Source organism: Canis lupus, chromosome 3, assembly GCF_003254725.2.
Source record: "Canis lupus dingo isolate Sandy chromosome 3, ASM325472v2, whole genome shotgun sequence".
Lineage (NCBI taxonomy): Eukaryota > Metazoa > Chordata > Mammalia > Carnivora > Canidae > Canis > Canis lupus.
In genome coordinates, this window is record NC_064245.1 from 30,771,013 (window position 1) to 30,793,234 (window position 22,222).

At 35.9% G+C, this 22,222-nt stretch overlaps 1 protein-coding gene and 1 pseudogene across 4 annotated transcripts in view; both read left to right on the plus strand.

Annotated features, from left to right (window-relative positions):
* CERT1 (ceramide transporter 1) overlaps positions 1 to 22,222 on the plus strand; it is a 104,786-nt gene that overhangs the window by 9,705 nt on the left and 72,859 nt on the right. For all 4 annotated transcript variants that reach the window (XM_025437437.3, XM_049108371.1, XM_049108370.1 and 1 more), the window contains exon 3: positions 21,493 to 21,609. In XM_025437437.3, coding sequence (XP_025293222.1) covers positions 21,493 to 21,609 — 117 coding nt within the window. The remainder of the gene's footprint in view (positions 1 to 21,492; positions 21,610 to 22,222) is intronic.
* On the plus strand, positions 15,611 to 15,788 carry LOC112654225 (U2 spliceosomal RNA; annotated as a pseudogene).

Here is a 22,222-nt window from a genome sequence, read left to right on the forward strand (position 1 = left end):
ATTACTTATGTGTGTTAAACAGAATAACTTATGGGATGCCCTGGTGGCTCAGTGGATGAGCATCTGTCTTCGGCTCAGGGCGTGATCCCAGAGTCCCGGGATCGAGTCCCCTATCGGGCTCCTTGCATGGAGCCTGCTTCTCCCTTTGCCTAATGTCTCTGCCTCTATCTCTTTGTGTCTCTCATGAATAAATAAATATAATCTATTTTTTTAAAAGTCATGTCATACCTTCTTAAAACTCAGATTTATATAGATATAATTTACGTCCAGTAAAATTCACCCCTTTTAAGTGTATAGTTATAGCTTTCATAAATGTATACAATGATGTAATTGCTACCACAATCAGGATATAGACAGTTTATATTACCCCAGAAGGTTCTCTCCTGCCTCTTTGTAGTCAATTACCTCTTCATCCTTGACCTGTGGAAACTGTTCTTGTAGTTTTGCGTTTCCCAGAATGTTATATAAATGGAGTCATACAGTGTGAAGCTTTTTGTGTTTGGCTTTTCATGCAGCATAATGTTATTTAGAGCCATCCATGTTGCATTTATCCCTAACTTGTTCCTTTGATTACTGAGTTTAATTCCCTTGTATAGATGCACACAGTTGTTTATCCTTCACCATTGAGAGGTATGTGTTTGTATCCAGATTTAGGCTACCATTAGTAAGGTTGCTGTAAATATTCATGTGCAGCTGTTTGTGTAAACTTGTGCTTTTATTTCTCCTGGGTAGATAACTAGGAATGAGATTGCTGGGTCATACAGTAAATTGTATGTTTAACTTTATAGGAAACTGCCAAATTCTTTTCCAAAGTGGCAATACCATTTTATTTTCCTACCAATAATGTATGAGAATTCCAGTTCATCATTTTTGTCAGGACTTTTTTTTTTTTTTTTACCACTCTAGTAGCTTTGTAGTGATCTTTGTTGTTTCAGCTTACATTTCCATAATGACTAATAATGTTTTGCATCTTTTTCTCTGCTTTTTATTTGTATCTCTTTGGTGATATGTCAGTTCAAATCTTTGTTTCTGTTTGTCTTCTTAATGTTGAGTTATGAAAGGTCTTTGTTTTTGGCAAATACTTTCTCCTAACAGGCTGATTTTTGTCACTATCATCAGAAAATCAATTACCATTTAAAACATATCTAAATGTATATTTTGCAGACTTTTTGCTCTGAATTCCTAGGGACCCTTGAAGGCTATTTATTTCCCAGTATAGTTTACAAGGATACCAGCACTCTTATTAAGTTTTTAAAATTATTTGTACATTATTTGTACAGAGGTAACATTTCTCACATTTTTTTAAATTCTTATTTTTTCGTTTGGCTGTACAGTGGTACCCTCTCTCTTAAGTAAAGCAACAAAGCTTTAGATTTAAAATTACCTGCTTAAAACTTATCATGTAGTGAATTCACTGGTATTGCTGTTGAGCTTCTTTGGAGTAAGTGGTGTGTATGCTGACCTTTGTTGTTTCTCCACTAAAGGAAGGAAACCATGGCTGATAAAGAATGCTATGTTCTCTTGGTCCCCCAAGAATATATATTATCCAACAGTTATTTCTTTTAAAAATGTATTTCTTTTAAAAATGTAGTGTGGATTAAAGAGGATTAAAGTGACTTAAAAAAGAGAAAGATCAAGTATAAACTGATCATAAGGAACCAAGAGGCCAAGAAGCCATTATTAGTTGAAGTTCATCCAGAAATTAAGGTGGTCTTTAAAATAATAATATATTGAGGGCAGGAGACAGGGTTGGGTGATGATTCTTGAAACTTAAAAATAAACCCATTTTCGTGAAGTGAAGTTTTCTCCTTTTGTGAAAGTTGTCAGTTAGTTTCATTTGACTTAAAACATTAGGAAATCTATCCTAGGAAAGATGCATATATACCTTTATCTCCTTGCCCATAGTCAGTGGGTTAAACTAAAAAGGGAGAACTGGGGATCCCTGGGTGGCGCAGCGGTTTGGCGCCTGCCTTTGGCCCAGGGCGTGATCCTGGAGACCCGGGATCGAGTCCCACGTCGGGCTCCCGGTGCATGGAGCCTGCTTCTCCCTCTGCCTATGTCTCTGCCTCTCTCTCTCTCTCTCTCTCTCTCTCTCTCTCTCTCTGACTATCATAAATAAATAAAAATAAAAAAAATAAAAAGGGAGAACTGGAGAGGAGACAATAGAAGAGAATATTTTAGAAGCTGGAAAACAGATGAACAAGTGCTAAGTGAGTTAATACATCATGGAAACCCAAATCCTAAGTTATCAGTTGGGAAACAGAACTAGATTTATATTGCAATCATATAATACTTTTGCAGTACCCGATACCTCTTGAAATAAGAATTTGGATGTGAAAGTTGTGAAAAATAAGGAGGATACACAGGGTATCAGTTTAAGAAGCAGTCACATCCCCAGATTCTTCTCTCCCAAATCTGTGCAGTTGGGTCGTTGACCAAACCCTGCACTAACCTGGTGTAGATGAGAGATTTATTATATAGAGACAATAAAATAGTGGTTTCTGACCTGGAGAGTGGGGAAGTAAGCATTAGAAACAATTGAAAGCAAGGAGTGATACGAAATACAGGTAGTTTAGGGGAAGTGTGCGAAGTGAATGGCTCCCCATACACTAGGTGACATACTTTCGTACTGAGGGCAGGAGATTGCTGGGGACTTCTAGAGAATCTGATCAGTCCAAGAAGAAAGACCTAAAGATAACATCAGAGCTTCTTCAGCAAAGTAGCCCAACTGGATTAGCCAGCAGTGAAGCTCCTCATCCTTGATAAACTGCTCATACATAACATTACAGGTTCCAGTCAGTTTTGTGGTCCCCCAGCTCTTAAAAATGGACAGTCAAGGACCAGTTTGAAGATTTGCAGTATGAAAGAGAGCAAGAAAAAAAAATCTCTTCTGCAAAAAAGAGATTTGCAGATAAAAGAGAGCAAGACAAGGCAACAAATTATTCAAATGTTCCACAAAAATAAAGAAGAAAATTTTTCTCTGTATTCTCAGAGATAAGAGCATTTGGAAACATAAAACAAAAATGGAAATGATAAGTATGGTAGCATTGATGAAAAAATCAGAAGGGTTAGAAGATAGAATTTGAAAGGGTTTGAAGATAAAAAAGATAGTGAATGAGAGAAAAGATAAAATTAATGGAATGATTCAAGAATTTTAATATTTGAGCAGTAGAAACTTCAGGAAGAGAGAACAAAGAAGAAAGGAAGCATCAATAAAAGATACAGGAGTATAAAAAATTTTGATTTCAAAAATGTAATGAGTTTACTGAAATGAATGCAAGAAAAAATTTATAGAAAACATTAAAAAATACAAGAAAAATTCATAGTAATAAAAGGACATGAGTTTTGGGTGCCTGGCTAGTGCAGTTGGTTCAGCGTCTAACTCTTGGTCTCCACTCAAGTTGTAAACTCAGGGTCCTAGAATTGTGCCCCACTTGGGGCTCAGCACTCAGCACTGAGTTCTTGGGTTTCTTTCTCTTTCTCTGACTCTCTGCTGCAATCTCTCTTTCTAAAATAAATCTTAAAATGGAAGGGAGGGATGGAGAGAGGACGAGGACAGATGGACACGTGCTTTCACATTGAAAGGATCAAGGAAGGTCAGCGTGAAAAATGAAAAAAAAAAAAGACCCATTGTTAAAGACAAATCATCATACTGAGTAGACCACTGGGAGAAATGAAGATCCTGGATGCTTCCATTGGGGGAAAAAATCACAATGAAGGATAAGGATTCAAAAGGACTATGGACTTCTCAGAATGCTGGAGGCTAAAATGCAATGAGCTGTGCCTTTATTTTTCTGAAGAATTATTTTCAACACTGAATTCTATATCCAGCTAAACCATTAAAGCATAGGGGCAGATAAAAGCATTTAAAAATGTCTCAAAAAATTTCCTTCTTGTGGCTTTTAGAATGTCTTTTTTAGGGACACCTAGGTGGCTCAGTGGTTGAGCACCTGCCTTCAGCCCAGGGACGTGATCCTCGAGTCCTAGGATCCAGTCTCACATTGGTCTTCCTGCATGGAGCCTGCCTCTATCTGACTGTGTCTCTGCCTGTCTCTCTCTCTCTGTCTCATGAATAAATAAATTCTGAAGATAAAATAAATAAAATGTCTTATTTTATATATATATATACATATATATATATATAAAAATACTGATGAAATGATATGTTTAGAATTTGCGTCAGAATAATCCATCTGGAAGGGCTTGAATTAGTGGGAAGTAATAGATGAAATAAGAACGATCAAAAATGTTAATTGTCAGAGCTGGATAGTGGAATATGGGATTTATTATCCTATTTTTTATTTTGTATATGTTTGAAAATTCCAATAATAAGAAGTAAAAAATACTCAAATACACATTCTGCAAAGCTTTTTTTAGAAAATGTGCCCCATCGAAACAAACAAGTATTAAATAAGAAAGAGGAAGATAATAAGGCAGAGGACATAGTTCTCAAAGTGTGATGTCCAGGCCATTAGCATCAAAATCAGCTGTGAACTTGAGAGAAATACAAATTCTCAGGCCCAACCTCAGACCTAATGAGTCAGAAACTCTGGCTATGGGCTTCAGCATTCTGTCTTCAAGTGATTCTGATGCATGCTGAAGTTTGAGAGCTACTTTCCTAAAGCAAGAAAAATAGCTATGCTCAAGTAAAGAATGGAGAGCTCATTCTCTTAACTGCTTGCTCTCTGCACTTGGGTATTTGATCTGACATTTAAATGAATGGAGTCATTATACATGAAAGCGAGGAATTGCTATTAGTTGTGTTGTTGGTGCTAGCCATCTGAATGGACAATGGATGTAAAAGGTTCAGACTTTGGTAATTGTTAAGTGATTGTCTCAGAAACAGAATAGTAATGAATTGAACAGATGAACATGGGTTATATCAACCTGACTGCTGGTCTAACTGGCACTTTGACATTCTCTGCTAACATTGCTCATTGAATTTTCCATTATCTAGAATGTCTTTTCCCTCCTCCATTATCAAAACCCTCTATTTATTCTGGGTCCAAACCAAGCCACAACTTTTCAACAAACCATTCCTCATCTTTTTTTTTCCCCCTCTCTTCTAGTAAAGAATATGGGGTGTATTTTTTTAAAATTTTTATTTATTTATGAGAGAGAGAGAGAGAGAGAGAGAGAGAGAGAGAGGCAGAGACACAGGCAGAGAGAGAAGCAGGCTCCATGCACTGGGAGCCCGACATGGGATTTGATCCCGGGTCTCCAGGATCGCGCCCTGGGCCAAAGGCAGGCGCCAAACCGCTGCGCCACCCAGGGATCCCTATTTTTTTTTTTTTTTAATTTAAATTCAATTTGCCAACATAGAGTATAACACTCAGTGCTTATCCCATCAAGTACCCTCCTTAACTCCCATCACCCAGTTACTTCATCCCCCCATCTTCCTCTCCTTCAGCAACTCTTTGTTTCCCAGACTTAGGAGTCTCTCATGGTTTGTCCTTCTCTCTGATTTTTCCTCCCTCAGTTTCCCTCCTTTCCCTTATTGTCCCTTTCACTATTTCTTATATTCCCCATGTAAGTGAAACCATATGATGATTGTCCTTCTCTGATTGAGCCATTCCTCATCTTTTTGTCCTAACTGTAAGATTTTTTAAAAAAGAAACATGAACTACACAATTGTTAGGCGCTAACAAGAAGGTGTTAGGTAAGGGAATCCCTGGGTGGTTCAGCGGTTTAGCAACTGCCTTCAGCCCAGGGCATAATCTTGGAGTCTGGGGATTGAGTCCTGCATCAGGCTCCTTGTATGGAGTCTGCTTCTCCCTCTGCCTGTGTCTCTGCCCCTCTCTCTGTCTCTCTCTCTCTCTCTCTGTGTCGCCCATGAGTAAATGAATAAAATATATTTTTAAAAAAGGTGTTAGGTATTTTGCATGTTATCTCCTTTAGTCATCATAATTTTCTTCTTCTAGCCTATTACTCTAAATATTTAATCTTTCCATATATGTGCCTTTCTCTTGGTTTTGTGCTTTTGATTTTTATTTCAAGAAGAATAGTAATTGCCCACTTCTATTTCAATGGTGGAAGGATATCCATTGGCCCAGTGGTTCCCAAACTTCAGTGTGCATCTAGAGGCTTATTAAAACAGATTCTTGTTGTATTTGCAAGTTCTATGTAAAAGTGAAACTTTTGAAAGACATGAATATTTTCAAGTTATTAAATTGTTTTTTGCTATTTAGAAGACTTGGAAAGAATCCATTTTAAAAGGTCATCTAAATATGCCTTGATCATAAAGTAATTATAATCATTTAAGTTCTAACACAGTTTTATAACAAGTAATGTTATCATTATACAAATGTATATTCATGGCTCAGCCATCACATAATTTGAATGGAAAGTCCCTTATTGGGTTGTGATTCCCAGTGCCTAGTAAAAGCCTTTCAGTTGAACTATAGCAAATCTTTTTTTTTTTTTTTTTTTTTTTTAAGATTTATTTATCTTAGGAAAGGGGAGGGCAGAAGGAGAGGGAGGAAGAGTCTTAAACAAAGTCCCTGTTGAATGCAGAGCCTGACACAGGGCTTGATCCCACAACCCTGAGATCATGACCTAAGCGGAAACCAAGAATCAGATGGTTAACTGACTACACCACCCAGGCACCCCAATATACCAAAGTTTTATATTTCTCATGTGGATTTGATTTTCACAAATCACCAGAAAGTATTCAGAATTGTTGAACCAGGTAATTGAAGCTTAATAAAGTTTTGTGGGCCACAATATATTTTAGGCAGAGTATAGCATATAGAAGATTTATATTAATTTACTTACCAGAAGTCCTTTCTTTCAGTCTGAAATATTATGGTTTTATTGTACTAGAGAATGTGCTTAGATGCAGAAGTTTGCTTTTTAAGATTCTTGGGACAGGTAGGTGATCTTTTTTTTTTTTTATGGCAAACCATTACCAGTCAGATTCCATTATAACAATTCCACAAGGGATTTATAGACATCATGAGAAAAGATTACAACTTTGGGATCCCTGGGTGGTGCGGTGGGGGATCCCTGGGTGGCGCAGCCGTTTGGCGCCTGCCTTTGGCCCAGGGCGCCATCCTGGAGACCCGGGATCGAATCCCATGTCGGGCTCCTGGTGCATGGAGCCTGCTTCTCCCTCTGCCTGTATCTCTGCCTCTCTCTCTCTGTGTGACTATAAATTTAAATTAAAAAAATTAAAAAAAAAAGATTACAACTTTATTTTCACTAACTTTTAACCAAAATTTTGCATTTTCTTTATTAATGTAGGGAAAAATTACAGTAATATTGTCAGTATTTGTGACTTTTTCACTCAACAAAAATTACAGATACTATCCCATGACATTATTGACATATTGTAGATCTCTCCAAATACTACTATCTGCTACTAGATACTAATTTGTTAGTATAAAGTAACACATATATTTTAGGATACCTGAACTTAAATGTTTTAATCATAAATTTTATGTAATTGGTTTCTTCTAAAATCATATGTATTTTGCTTTACATTTTTAAAAGCATTGTTCCGAGGATTCCGAAGTTTCACCAATTTTGCACAGGAGTACATGAACCCTTGCACCACGGGGCTACACAGAGCATTTTTGTAGGATTAGAATTTTGTTTTGAGTCTATTAATTGATGCCTTCAAATAATTTAAGATGACAGAATTAATATCTAAATTTCTAAAATGAAATGAAGTATTTCAGGCCCAGTGAAAAAAAGAAAATGCATTATGCTATCCTTCTCTGCTGGGCTTCCGACTCTCTTGAATTATAAGGTTTTGTATGATCTGCCTTCTTAAACATTCAGTTCTTTTTCTTTTTCTTTTTTTAAAGATTTTTATTTATTTATTCATGAGAGACATACAGAGAGAGGCAGAGACACAGGCAGAGGGAGAAGCAGGCTCCATGCAGGGAGCCCGACATGGTCTCCAGGATCAGGCCCTAGGCTGAAGGCGGTACTAAACCACTGAGCCACCCGGGCTGCCCGCTAAACTTCATTTCTTACCAGACTCCCTCCTCTCATGATGTCCTCTCCAGTCATACTTTCCTTCCAGTGTCTTATCTAGGCTTACTCTTTCCTGCCACATCTCTTTATATGTGCTTTTCTTGCTGTCTGAACTCTTTCTTTCCTCCTTTGTTCATTCCATTTTATCCTCCTTTTCTTGGCTCAGGTATTACTTCCTTGGAAACCTTCCCTGACCCTATGATTAGATTACGTCCTTTTATTATAGGCTTTCTCATCATGTTGAGATGTATTTCTTCTTCTTCTAATTTATGGCTTGTTAAAGTTTTACATTTCTTGTGTGATGATTTGGTTAGTGTGAGCTCTGCAAAGTTGAGGACCATGCCTGTTCATCCTTACCATTGTATCCTCGGTGCCCCAAATAGTGCTTGTTAAATCATAGGTGTTCATAAATATTTCATTGGTTAGTTGGTTACATGGATAAATAAATGAGTTTTAAATCATGGCTGTCCAATAGAAATATGTGAGTCACAAATACAAGCCACATATGTAACTGAAAAAGGAGAAACAAATGAAGTTGATTTATTATGTCCAAAATATTGTCATCCTAACACACAGTCATAAGAAATTATTACTAGGGTGCCTGGATGGTTCAGTTGGTTAAGCGTCCAACTCTTGATCTTAGCTCAGGTCTTGATTTAAGGGTCATGAGTTTAAGCCTCATGTTGGGTTCCATGCCCAGTGTGGATCCTACTTAAAAATAATTTTAAAAATTTATTACTAAGATATTTTACGTTCTTTGTTTTCTACCAAGTCTTCAAAACCCAGTGTGTATTCTACACTTCTAGCTCATCTTAGTTCAAACTAGCCACATATGACTAATGACTGCTCTGTTGTACAGCACAGGTTTAGATGTCAAAGCATATTGAAAATTAAGAAATTTGGTACTGGTTGCATCATGGTTCACCCTTTACCTAAGGGTTAATATTAAAAGCAGGATTTTGTTTATTCAGAAATTCCCAAAATTGAGGTAAAAATATGAGAGAAAATACCCAGAGAGTGTATCAAGTCAATACTTTAAGTGAAAAAAAATTGCAGCAAATACTGAATACTTATAATTTGCTTTCGTATATATTTTCCTCAATATTTGCATGTTAGGTTTATAAACAGAAAAGGAAAATAGAGTCTTTGGAAAGATGTTATGCAATTGGGGACAGTGAGATTATGCAAACTAACCTTGTCTGGGAACCTTTTCTTAGGTTCTGCTCTCTTAAAGTAAATAACATTTTTATTAAGTGGTTCTTGTTATCTGAGCATCTTTTATTGCAGGATGAGTCTGGAAAGGCTTCTATGGTAAAGTATTACTGTATTTTAATGAGTCTGACCACCAAATTTAAGATGCACCATTATTTTGTATGTTACATTGCCAATTCTAGTTGATACCATTGTAAGACACATCCTTATTTCAAAAATGTAAAATTTGCATGTGTGGCAGGGGGTTTTATAATGGGTGATAATGAAGTATTTGAGTAGAAATCTCACGGAGGAAAATGAATGTGGGAAGACGTGACTTGGTAAGAAGGAGCAGCAGTTGTCAAGTTCCTCCAGGGTAGTTGAAGGAACTATAAGGAGGCCTGTCTGGCTGGAGGCCTGTATGGTTTATAGACAAAGGGAAAGTGGTAGGAAAAGTAGGCACAGAGGTGGTGCTCCTGGTTGTGTAGAGCCTTGTGGGTCATCGAAGGACGCTGACTTTTTTTTTTTTAGGACATTGACTTTTTATGTTAAGTAAGAAGAGAAGTTACTGGAAGCTTGAACAGTGGAGTGATTTAATTCTTGTACTGGGATCACTTCTCGCTGCTTTGTTAAGAATAGATTTTAGGAGGCAAGAATGAAAGCAGGGAACCAAAATTAGGCAGCCCTAGGTGACTATGCAAATATTTGAGATGGGAGATATCAATGGTTTGGATCAGAGTAGTATTGGTGGAGATTATGAGAACTGATTGGATTCCAGATTTAATTTGAAAGTACAGTTGACAAGGTTTGCAGATTTGCTGATGGAAGCCTCATACGATGTGAGAAAAATGAAGGGTCAGATGATTTCAGGTCTAAGCATTTGGTAGGTATCATTTATGGAAATGTAGAAGCCTGCAAGAGAAGTTGGGTGAAGCAATCAGTTGACCAGTTTTGAATGTTGAGATTAATCCTCTTAAACATTCAGAAGATAGGAGGCAATTAGAGGTTGAAGGGAAAAGGCCTGGTTGAAATTATAAATTGTGTATATTTGTGTGCATATATGAATGTACATGTGTCACATAGTATGTGTCCATGTATTTTTATTTTTTGATCCTTATGTCATTGACTGTTTCTTCAGAATTCCTTTTTTTTCTCTTGTGTATTTAATCTTTGGTTTTAATATTAGTGATTTTGTTAACTATTTGATGACATTGTCTCCCTTTAACAGTGGGATATAAAGAGAGATTAAGTAGCTGACTTTCAAGGTACTGTTGTAAGGAAAGAGACTACTCCTGTTTTTTTAAGGTATCGTTTTTAACTTTTCATTTTGGAATAAATTTATACAAAAAGTTGCAAGATAATGTGATAACTTCTGTGAACACTTAGATTCACCAATATTTTAACATTTCTTGTATCATTCTCTCTAGGCACATGTGTATACATGCCTTATATTTTTCCCTGGGTCATTTGAGAGTCGGTTCCCTTTACTTGTTTTCCACTTAATGCTTAAGTGTGTAATTTCTATAAGCAAAGACACTCTCTGTAGATATAACCATAATATAGCTAGCAAAGTCTGGAAATTTCATATAGTAATAATTTTTTTCTAATTGATAGTTCATATTCCAGTTTTATCCATTGTTCCAACAGTGCTCCATATAGTATATTTTCTCCCTTTAGTAAAAATTCAGTCTAGGGACGCCTGAGTGGCGCATGGAGCCTGCTTCTCCCTCTGCCTGTGTTTCTGCCCCCCCCCCCCACTGTGTCTCTCATGAATAAATAAATAAAATATTTAAAAAATAAAAAATAAAAAAAATGCCGTCTAGAACATGTATTACATTTAGGTGTCCTGTCTCTTTAGTTTCACTTAATCTAGAGCAATTATTTCCTTACCCTTACTTTGTGTAGTGTAGATATTTTTGAAAACTACAGGCCAGTTATTTTCTAGAATGTTCTTCACTTGGGGTTTGATGTTTCTTTGTGATTTGATTCAGGTTCTGCATCCTTGGCAAAATACACTAAAATGATGTGATATCCTTCCCTGGGTATCACATCAGAGGCAAGATGTCTGTACTTCTTTCCTTCAAACCTCTGTCCTATCATTTTGTGTTTTTGTTTTTGTTTTTAATGTGTAAATGTTACAGTTAAGATTTATTAGGCAGGGAGGAGAACAAAGATTCTGTGACTTAAAAAGGAAAGTTGGAAAAAACATTGCATTAATTTTGGTATGCTACTCGCCACTAAAAATCTTTCAACTAATTCTCCTTATTTCTTTTCTTTTCTTTTCCTTTCCTTTCCTTTCCTTTCCTTTCCTTTCCTTTCCTTTCCTTTCCTTTCCTTTCCTTTCCTTTCCTTTCCTTTCCTTTCCTTTCCTTTCCTTTCCTTTCCTTCTTCTCTTTCTCTTTCTCTTTCTCTTTCTCTTCTCCTTCTCTTTCTTTCTTTCTTTCTTTCTTTCTTTCTTTCTTTCTTTCTTTCTGATTTATTTATTTATTTATTTATTCATTCAGATTGAGAGAGAGACAGGCAGAGACACAGGCAGAGGGAGAAGCGGGCTCCATGCAGGGAGCCCAACATGGGACTCGATCCCTGGTCTTCAGGATCACGCCCTGGGCTGCAGGCAGCGCTAAACCGCTGTGCCACTGGGGCTGCCCCTTATTTTGTTTCTATGCCAGACTTTCAGATTATCATATATTTCTGAGTGGAATATTTACAGAGAATGCATTTACCAGAAAATTGAAATGTCTGCTTACCAGAGCATTTATTCCTCCCTGTAAATCACATGATATGTATACTGACACATGCCTAAATGTCTTGGGGTGCTGACAGAATCTAGTTTCTACAGCTACATAGCAATATTTTCATTATCCAGACTGTGGGGACGTTGCCAAGATCACACCATCTATGTTAGATTCTGAATATAGCCAGTTAGCCTCTCTTTAATGCCTCTGTCATCAGCCTGCACAAGTGATGTTAATCTTATGTAGTCCACTTTGAACATTTTGTTGAATATTTTTTATTTTTCAAAACTTAAAAAGAACTTTTAATTTTGAAATAAATGTACTTTCACAGAAACTTGCAAAAATAGAACACAGGGGTTTTATTTATCCTTCATCCACTTCCCTGCATGGTAAAATCTTACATAGTACAATTCAAAACCCAAAAGTTGATACTGGTACAACCCACAGACCTTATTCACATTTTACCAGTTTTACATGTACTCATTTGTGTGTGTGTGTGTGTGTATATGTGTGCATGCATGCATATGTATGTATGTAACTCTGTGCAATTTTATAACTGGCGTAGATTCTTGTAACCACCATTACAATAGAAATACAAAACTGTTTCATCAGCACAAAGATCCCTCATTCTTCCCTTTATAGTCACTCTTCTCTCGTCTCTCTCCAGCCTACTATCTCATGTCTAACCCCTGCAACCATTAATCTTTTCATCATTTCTATAATTTTATCATTTTAAAAATTTTATATAAATGAAATCATACAATGTTACCTTTTGAGATTTGCTTTTTTCTTCAGCATGATTTCCTCAAGATCCACTAGGCTATTGAGTATATCAATAACTTGTTCCTTTTTATTGCTGAGTAGTATATATATCTCAGTTTCTGTACCATTCACCAATTGAAGAATGTTTGGGTTGCTTTCGGTTGGGGAGCTGTTACAAATAAAGCTGTTGTGAACACTGGTGTGCATGTTTTTGTGTGGACGATAGTTGCCTGAATTTCAGTCTCCACCTTCAATAAATAAATGTTTGTTCAGTGTAAGTCACTGTGGCCTGAATTATATGGGTGTGCCAAACAGGGCCTCTGTTGTACAGTCTTTAATCACGTGGTTGTACTAAAGTGCTATTGAGGCAACAGCATGATTAGGATCACATTGTACATATGCTTTTGTAACCTCTTTTATCTTCTTCTCACATACTAAGTTGTCAAATTTCCAACCTTTGAAAATACTGTTTTTGAATGGATATCTATTACTCCATTATGAAGTGAACATTTACTATTTTTGGACTGTTTATTACATCATTCAGAGGTCCTCTCATGGAACCAGAAACCACTGTAGGTATTTCAGCAGAAAATGTTTAGAACTAAAAGAACAAAAGAAAAACACTGTGGATAGTACATAGGTATTAATTGCAGTGACCAGCTTTTATAAATCGTAGGGCCAGAGGAATGAAGGGATGAAATTGGGATTAACAGAACCTATAAGTTGGAGATAGGGCTGGGAGTTGGACCTCGGAAGAGAAAGTGTTGCCCACTGGTGCTGGTACTGGTATCATAAGAGCCTTTTGGGACTGAGGCTCAAACATCTGAGTTGAAAGGACTCCCTGATAAGTGAGTCCTTTCAACTGGACTCAAATATCAGTGGAGAGGATATTTGGCAATGAGTAGAATAAGGGTAACTTTTCTGTTGTGGTGGTACTGGGTGGCTAAAACTTTAACAGAAAAATCAACCAGTTATCTTTTTGACCAGCAGAACCTAAGAAAGGTTTTGGTACTACCAGGGCTAATGGAAAATGAGAAAATACACAAAAGAGAAACCAGAGAAGGGGAACTCAAAATTGTGTAAAAACTCTCCCCAAATTTCTGGTTGACTTCTGAGCTACGTATGTGTGAGGCAGATGGAAAGTGGTCTGAAATGTGATCAGAATTACTGCCACCATGGCAGAGATGCAGGGAGCTAAAACTCTTAAAGAACACTTGCCATTTTTTTTAGCTGTAGGTACCAGGAGAAGGAATGCAGTTAGTGAGGAGGTAATGCAGAAAAAAGGGGCTAAAGAAAGGGAACCTCAAATTCTAAATATAAAACTCTGTCCAAGTTTGTACCTGGCCCCTCATTTGTGTGTATTGCAGACGAGAATGAAAGTACTCTAAACTGAGATCCTAGCTGCTGCCCATTAACACATGATGGAATTAGTAATTTGGGTCTGAGCATGTTAATTGCCTGCTAAAAGAAAAACAGTATTTTTCAGAACAATATAACAGAATCCAGAGTTTACAGCACAACATTCACAATTTTCAAGGTCAACTCGAAACTACTCAACATGAAGAGCTAGAAAATAACAACACATTCTCAAGGCAAAAGACACAAATGCCAAATGCAAAATGAACAGGATGTTACAATTATTGGACAAGGATTTTTAAAGAAGGTTTTATAATTATGTGAAGTAAAAGAAAAATAGGCTTGTAGTGAATGAAAAGGAAGGCCATTTCAGCAAAGAAAAAGGAAACATATAAAAAGAACCAGTGGGATATCCAAAATAAAAAACATGTATTCTCTGGGATTTATAGTAGTAGATAAAGATGACAGAGAAAATAATCCGGTTTTTGAATATAGATCAAAAGAAGTCATTCTTAACCTAATTTGGTTTTTTTGTTTCTTTGTTTTAAATAAGCAGAATTAAATGGGTTTTTTGGAGTCTTGAGAGGAGAAAAGAAATTGAAAAAATATTTGAAGAAATTATAGTAAAACCTTCAAAATTTGGTGAAGAATGTAAATTTATAGATTCAAGAAGCTATACAGCAACAGGATAAATAGAAACCTAACATATCAAACTGCTGTGAAAACCAAAGATAAAAAAATCTTGAACATAGCTAAAGTGACACATAAATGGGGAGATTCAAATTACCATACACTTCTTAAGATCGTGGAAGCCAGAAGATGTCTTTTAATGGAATGAACGAAAAAAATTATCTTTCCAAAATTCTGTATTCAGTGAAGATATTCTTCAAAAATGAAGTAAAAAAGATATTTTTAGGTAAAGGAAAACTAAGAGAACTTATGGGCAGACCTGTACTACAAGAAATGTTAATGGAACTTTTTCAGGCTGGAGAGAAATACCCCCAGTGGCAAACTGAGGTCTTTAGGAATTGGTGAAGAGTATCAGAAAAAGTGAATATGGGGATCCCTGAGTGGCTCAGCAGTTTGGCGCCTGCCTTTGGCCCAGGGCTTGATCCTGGAGTCCTGGGATTGAGTCCCACGTTGGGCCCCTTGCATGGAGCCTGCTTCTCCCTCTCTGCCTGTGTCTCTGCCTCTCTCTCTCTCTCTCTCTGTCTCTCATGAATAAATGAATAAAATCTTTTTTTTAAAGTGAATATATATCATTAATTATAGGATTATTTTTTCCCTTTTAATGCTTTTAAGATACAGAAAATCTGAATAAGCCAAAGTCAAAAAAACTGATGTTGTTAATACCTCCTCCATCAAGAAAACATTTCCACCACGATTTCACTGGTATGTTCTTTAATACATCCAAGAAGTAGTCCCAATTTTATGCAGAGTCTTTCTAGTTAGGTTGCCAGCATAACTGTGAAACCTAAACCTGATAAGACATCACAAGAAAATTATAGCTGTGTGATGGACATAGATATTGTCCATATTTCTTTACAAAATATTAGCAAATCAATAGTATATAAAAAGATTTATGTATCACTTCTGAGCCTTTTGGCTAAGATAGTATATAGTATCTGTCCTTACCATTTTAATATCTGATATATTCTCTATCCAAGGACAATATAGTAACTGGGTTTTTGGATCAGGAAAATGGCTGATCCATTCCATGCATCAGCCTTGTATTATAGTACCTCTAAGAATGGTGCACCCCCTTGGGACAAAAAAAAAAAAAAAAAAATTGTATGTCACGACCAAATGGACCTTATCTCAGGAATTCAAGGTTAATTCAATGTGTTAAATCAGTCATTGTAATTTGCCATTTTAGCAAACTACAGAAATTCATAACAAATTTCAGTAGATACAGACCAAAAAAAGGTTTGGACAAAATCCAACATTCATTTAAATTTAAAAAAGAAATTCTTAGGTAACTAGAAGTAGAAAGGAAAATCAGTCTAATGAAGGACATGAACAAAATTCATAGTTTAACATCGTGCTTAATGGCAAAATATTTTATGTGTTTCTCCTAAGATTAAGGTCGGGGCAAGATGTCTGCCCTTAGCACTTCAATTTTAACATTGTTTTGAACATCCTAGTCATTTCAGTGTGGCAAGAGAAAAAGATACAAAAAAGCATAAAGATCAGAAAGGCAGAAGGAAAACTGCAGGTGGCATGAATGTTTTTGTTTTGTAGGTTACTTTAGGTGTATTATTTAAACAGGTAGCAGATGTACTAAGTGAATTTTGCACAATCATGGAATATAAGGTTAATATTACAATTATGAAATGTATTATATACTGTAAGCAGTGAAATTTAAAAACAATTTTATGTATAGTAACCTAAAAAAGACATTACTTAGGAATCAGTCATTGTGCATCGTACCTGTACAGTACAGACTAAATGAGATTGTGAAGATAAAGAAGACATGAGTAATTGGAGAAATGTCCATGGATTGGAAGGGTCAATATTGTTAAGAGATCACACATTCCCATATTAATCTATAGAAAACCTATGGAATCACTGCAACCTGGTACTAAATGTATCTAGAAATACATAGGTATATGCAAACTACCGAGATTAGCCAAAGCAGTTTTTAAAAGGTGAGTAAAGTTTGAAGACAACACTACATGATTTCAAGACTGTTACGCAGCAATAATTTAGTGTTTTTGGAGTTAGACATAAAACCCCCAGATTAAGAGTTTTGCATGCTTTACTGACTGAGCCAGCCAGGCACCCCAAGAATAGACATTTAGATCAGTGGAACAGTGTAGAGTCCAAAAGTAAGCCCAAACAAGGATGTGAAATAACTGGATTTTTTTAGACTACTGGTAAGAATGTAAAATGGTACAACTATTTTTGGCAGTTCCTTAAATGTATACCTACGTTTTTGAGTTAGGCATTCCAATCCTAGGTCAGAAGTAAAAATAGGGGCGCCTGGGTGGCTCAGCAGTTGAGCATCTGCTTTGGCTCAGGTCGTGATAACAGGGTCCCGGGATTGAGTCCCACATCAGGCTCCCTGCATGGAGCCTGTTTCTTCCTCTGCCTCTGTTTCTGCCTCTCTCTGTGTCTCTCATGAATAAATAAATAAAATCTTAAAAAAAAGTAAAAATATATATCCATATAACATAGGAATTTTCACATCATTTATTCAAAATAAAAAAGTGGAAGCAATTTTTCAACAGGTGAATAAACAAAATGTTATATTCATTATAAATCAACTCAGCAATAAAAAGAATCAATTACTGTAAGACACAACAAAATGAATACAAAAATTGTTATACTGAGTAAAACCACTGAGGCATAAGAGTACATACTGATTTCATTTACATAAATTTCTTTAAAAATGCAAACTAATAAATAGATGAAAGCAAATTCTTGGTTTTTGGAAGGTGTTGGCAGAGGGAGGGATATTATATAGAGAACATGAGGAATCTTTAGAAGGGATTATGTAAATGAAAACATTTCCATCTTAATTGTGGCAGTGATTAAAATCGATAAAGTTTACTATATAGTAATGATAAAGTTCATTAAAAATTTGGTTGACTTTCTTTGAATTTCTAAGTCTTCTTACATTCTGTCCCCTGAGTTTAACCTTTTAGATAGTCTTTTCATTTCCACTTTTGCCCCTACCAGAGAAATCTCTTCTAAAGCATCCTGTCATACTGTTCTAATCTAGACTTTGGAGTCTCTTCCATAACTCTGCTTCTTGCATTTTCCTTGTCTTCCTGGGAAGTCCCTTTGCTGCTTCTTTTCCTGGATCTCAAATGCTGCTGACTTCTCTTGGTTACTCTCTCATTTTGGTGACACATACCTACCAGATTTGAAAGGTAAATGTTTCTTTATGTTCATGGTTTAGAACTATCATACTGATTAAGTGCCTGGGTGTGAAACCCTTAAATATCATTACTTTATGCCTTTTTTCTTGGACTACTTAATTTTCTCATAGAAGAATCTTCCAATGGTCAGAAGGGGATAGAAGGAACTTGTGTGGGTGCTAGCTCTCTGGAAGTCAGGTAGGGGAAAAAAATAAATATGAATATTTCCGTATCTGCTTTTTTTTTTTTTCCTTTCCCCACACCCACTGCTGTGTAGGACTGTCCCTACTTCTAAAACTGATATAATCTCTCTCAGAGGTAGGGGTGGTGCCTCTAATATTGCACCGTGGTAGGTGAGTAGTAACCAATGCTTGGAATTCCTGGGGTTTAATTGCACCTTTAAATGACTCTTGATCTTATTTTTTTCCAGCTACACCCTTGCTTTTACTTTTATGGCTCCCTGTTATCTCCAGTTCCCTTGCGTTTCTGTCATTGCATACAAATTGGCTTGATTTCTTTTCTCTTCTTTTTTCTTGTAGATGCTTAATTTTCAGCTTTCTCAAGCCAAATAACTCAGTTACCACATTCTACTTTTAAATTTTGTCGAGAGGTGCCTAGGTGGCTCAGTTGGTTAAGCATCTAACTTCATCTCAGGTCCTGATCTCAGGATCCTGGGATGGACCTCCACGGCCGGCTCCCTGAGAGTCTGAGTGTCCCTCTGCCCCTCCCTCCCACTTGTGCCCCTGTGCTCGCTCACTCTATCAAACAAATAAATAAAACTTTAATTAATTTTGTAGAAAATTTTTCTTTCTTTTTCTTTGTGGATTTATACCTCTTGTTCCTATAACATTATTTTTAATAGCTAGTGAAGACTTTAGACTGAATGCATGTGTCCTCCCAAAATTCTTGTGTTGAATATTTAATTTCTCATTGTGATCACATTCAGAGGTGAGGCCATTGGGAGGTAATTGGGTTTAGATGATATGAGAGTGAAGACCACATGATGAAATTGGCACCCTTCTGAGGGGATGAAGAGACCACAGAGTTCTCTGTCATCCATCTGAGGACAGAGTTAGAAAGCAGCCATCTGTAAACCAGAGAGAGGACCCTCAAACACTACTATGCTGGCACTGTGATCTGGACTTGTAGCCTCCAGTACTGTGAGAAATTTGTGTTTAAGCTCCCTGTAACACTTACTGGTATTTTTGTTATAGAAACTGAAAGAACTGACTTAGACACACCAAGACAGTAGATATAAGTGTCATTTCACGTTTTGATAAATTTTTTTTGATCCCTTGCGATAAATTTTAACAGGGTAAAGTGTGAGGCTCACCTACGTTTTCCTTGATATTTTCCTTTTTTGTTGTTGGCTTTCTCATTGGGGACACAATTTGGTTTTGGGGAGAGTAAAGTAATCTCATTTGTGTTCATTGCAGTTGTGTTTGAATCAAGTAGTTCTCTATTTTATGTTGGAGTGTTGTATGTACGTTGACATGCGATATAAGCTCAGTTGTCTAGATTTCAATATTTTCTAAAACATGTCCTCTTAAGAAGTCTGTCATTTGCCCTGTAGGCATCGCTTCCCTCACTTTTACACATTTTGGGAAATCAAGGCTTCTATGTTCACAGACTCTATCACCTGATAATTGATATATCCCTCTTTTATGCCACCTACCTGTCAAATTGTTGATGGTGGAACTGGCTACCTTGTATACATTTTCTGTTAACTACCATCTCTGTGTATGGGTATGAAGATACTGCATTCATCACAATGGTGACATTCAGTTGAAGCTACCAAATTCTTTAATTCCAGCTTTCTAGACTACCATTTTATTTCTATTTCTATGCAGCTCTATCTAAAGCTTGACATTTTCCACATTTTTAAACTTTGAGCAGGGAGAAGAGATCATAATTTATACTTGGCAGATTTAGAAATTTGGCAAATTTTACATACTGATTTTAGATTTTATTAAGTCACTCATATCCACAGGAAGCCTGTGGTGGGTTTCTGTTTTCAGGAATATTTTAAATGTGGCATTGTACTACTCACTGGAAGATTGTGAGGAAGTTTTGAAGATGTCAACTGTAAGACATTTTCAGGAATGGTAGCTAGAAATAGACTGATTATGAAGTGAAAGTTTAAAAATCTCTGGGCCATTCAGAATAGTAGACTGATCAGTTAAATTATTTACTTGGTTCTTCAGATAGTATATATTCTTTCCCTCCTCCAAGAAACCTTTTTTGGTAACTGGATTCCATTCTTAAGGCTTGACTATCCATAGTCCAAACTGTGATGTCGAGCACATTGATTCAGAAAATGCTTAACTTACATCCTTTAGCCAGTCAGATCTATGATTTGTTGTCTTAATTTTAAAAGAGAAATCTGTTTTGTAATCTAAAGAATATTATGTATGGCAGTAGCACCTGGGTGGCTCAGTCAGTTAAGTGTCTGCTTTTGGTTCAGGTCATGATCCCCAGGTCCTAGGATCAAGCCCCTCATCGGGCTCCTCTGCCTCTACCTGCCTCTCCCCCTGCTTGTGCTCTCATGCTCTCCCTCTGTCAAATAAATAAAATCTTTTTTTTTTTAATTGTGGAGTTACAGTATTTTTGCTAAACAGATGAGATAAAAGATTGATGCTGTTTAAAAGGAGGAAAGAATAAATGATAAATCTTGGAAATACAAAATGTAGATTCTGTTCATCAAATAAGTTTATTATTACATTGACCAGAGAGGACTTTCTCTTTTCTAAGATTATTCACAGGAGAAGAAATTGATTCACTCTCTATACTATGTCTAGTAGAAGAGGTGCTATATGTGATGGGTCCAATCATATTTGAATTAATTTACTGAACAAAAATTAAAGATATAAAATACTCATTTTACATATTCTCACAAAGAATGGAAAAGACTGAACCAAGTAATTAATATTTTCACTAAATGTTTACTTTCTGTTATAGGCAGTGTCCTCTAACGTAGGTCTTTTTTTTTTTTTTTTTTTTATCTAACGTAGGTCTAATGGTAATGTTACTTTATTTTTCTTCTCATTGGAAGCTCTCCTGGTGTTCTCAAAGACATTTAAAAAGTTAGAAGTTAATTTGAGATACTTAGAAGGAAATGTTAACATTATTTTGTGACAGAATGTATTTTGTTTATCACATTTAATGAAATACAACTATTTGCGATGAGTTGTTTTTTTTTTTTTTTTTTTTTTTTTTTGAGTAATGGAGGCATGGAAAAAAGTAGTAAACATCTTCCCTAAAGCTTATTTTGGTGGGTTTGTTGTGTGTGTGCTTATGGTGATGTTCCCCCTAGTTAAGCTAATTCAAAGCATTTGATGAAAGTATTAGCTCTGTTTTTTGAAATATATTTATGTACCAACTCGTTTGTAGGAGTAGTGAATAAAACTTAGTTTTTGGTAACTGTGTCTTGTGCTTTTTATCTGAGAGATCTTCAAAAAACAGTTATTTGAGTAGAAAAATAAATAGAAAAATAACAGGAGTCACCCACCAGCCAGAATGGATATGTTCATGTTTTTGCTCTTGGGTATAACATTTCTGAGAATATAATTAGCTTTGCTTTTCATTTTCTACTTTTTTCTCCACAGCCTCATGATTTTGATGAATGTCGATTTGATATTAGTGTAAATGATAGCGTTTGGTATCTTCGTGCTCAAGATCCGGATCACAGACAACAGTGGATAGATGCCATCGAACAGCACAAGGTAGAGGCTCTAGTGTTTACCTGTCAGTGGAGGATTAGGCAAGATACTGGTAGTAGTAACTCCTTTTAAAAGTTTTACTTTTTTTCTTTAAGAAGTTTTGAGATGTAACGTGTTTTTAAAAAGTCGAACATTATTTGGATAGTAAAGATCAAAGTAGTACAGATATAAATTTTTGAAATAATTTTATTCCTAACATTTGAGTTGCTCTAAGGGAATTTGTTATGACAAATGTTTTTAATTTTTTTTTTAAGATTTAATTTGCTTTATTAAATGATCATGAGTTAGGCAGGACCCAGTGTAGCAAATTGAGGGGCACACCAACAAATGGTTTTCATTGTTAATTAAAACAAAATGTGCCCTTTTTTTTTTTTTTTAAAGTAAAACAAATCTTGATTTTTATACTTAGGATTTGTTCCATAGTAAATGCCTTTGTATGATCTGGATAAAAGGTTTTTGAAATAATATTGAATGTATAACCATAATATTTAGAAGCTTCACTGTTTTTATAGTCATCTGTAGCCTTTTGGGTAAATTCATAGTGTAAACATTTGTCATTTAATTTTTGTAAATAGGAAGCTAATAGTAAACCTTTAGAATGTATTTCTTATATAGA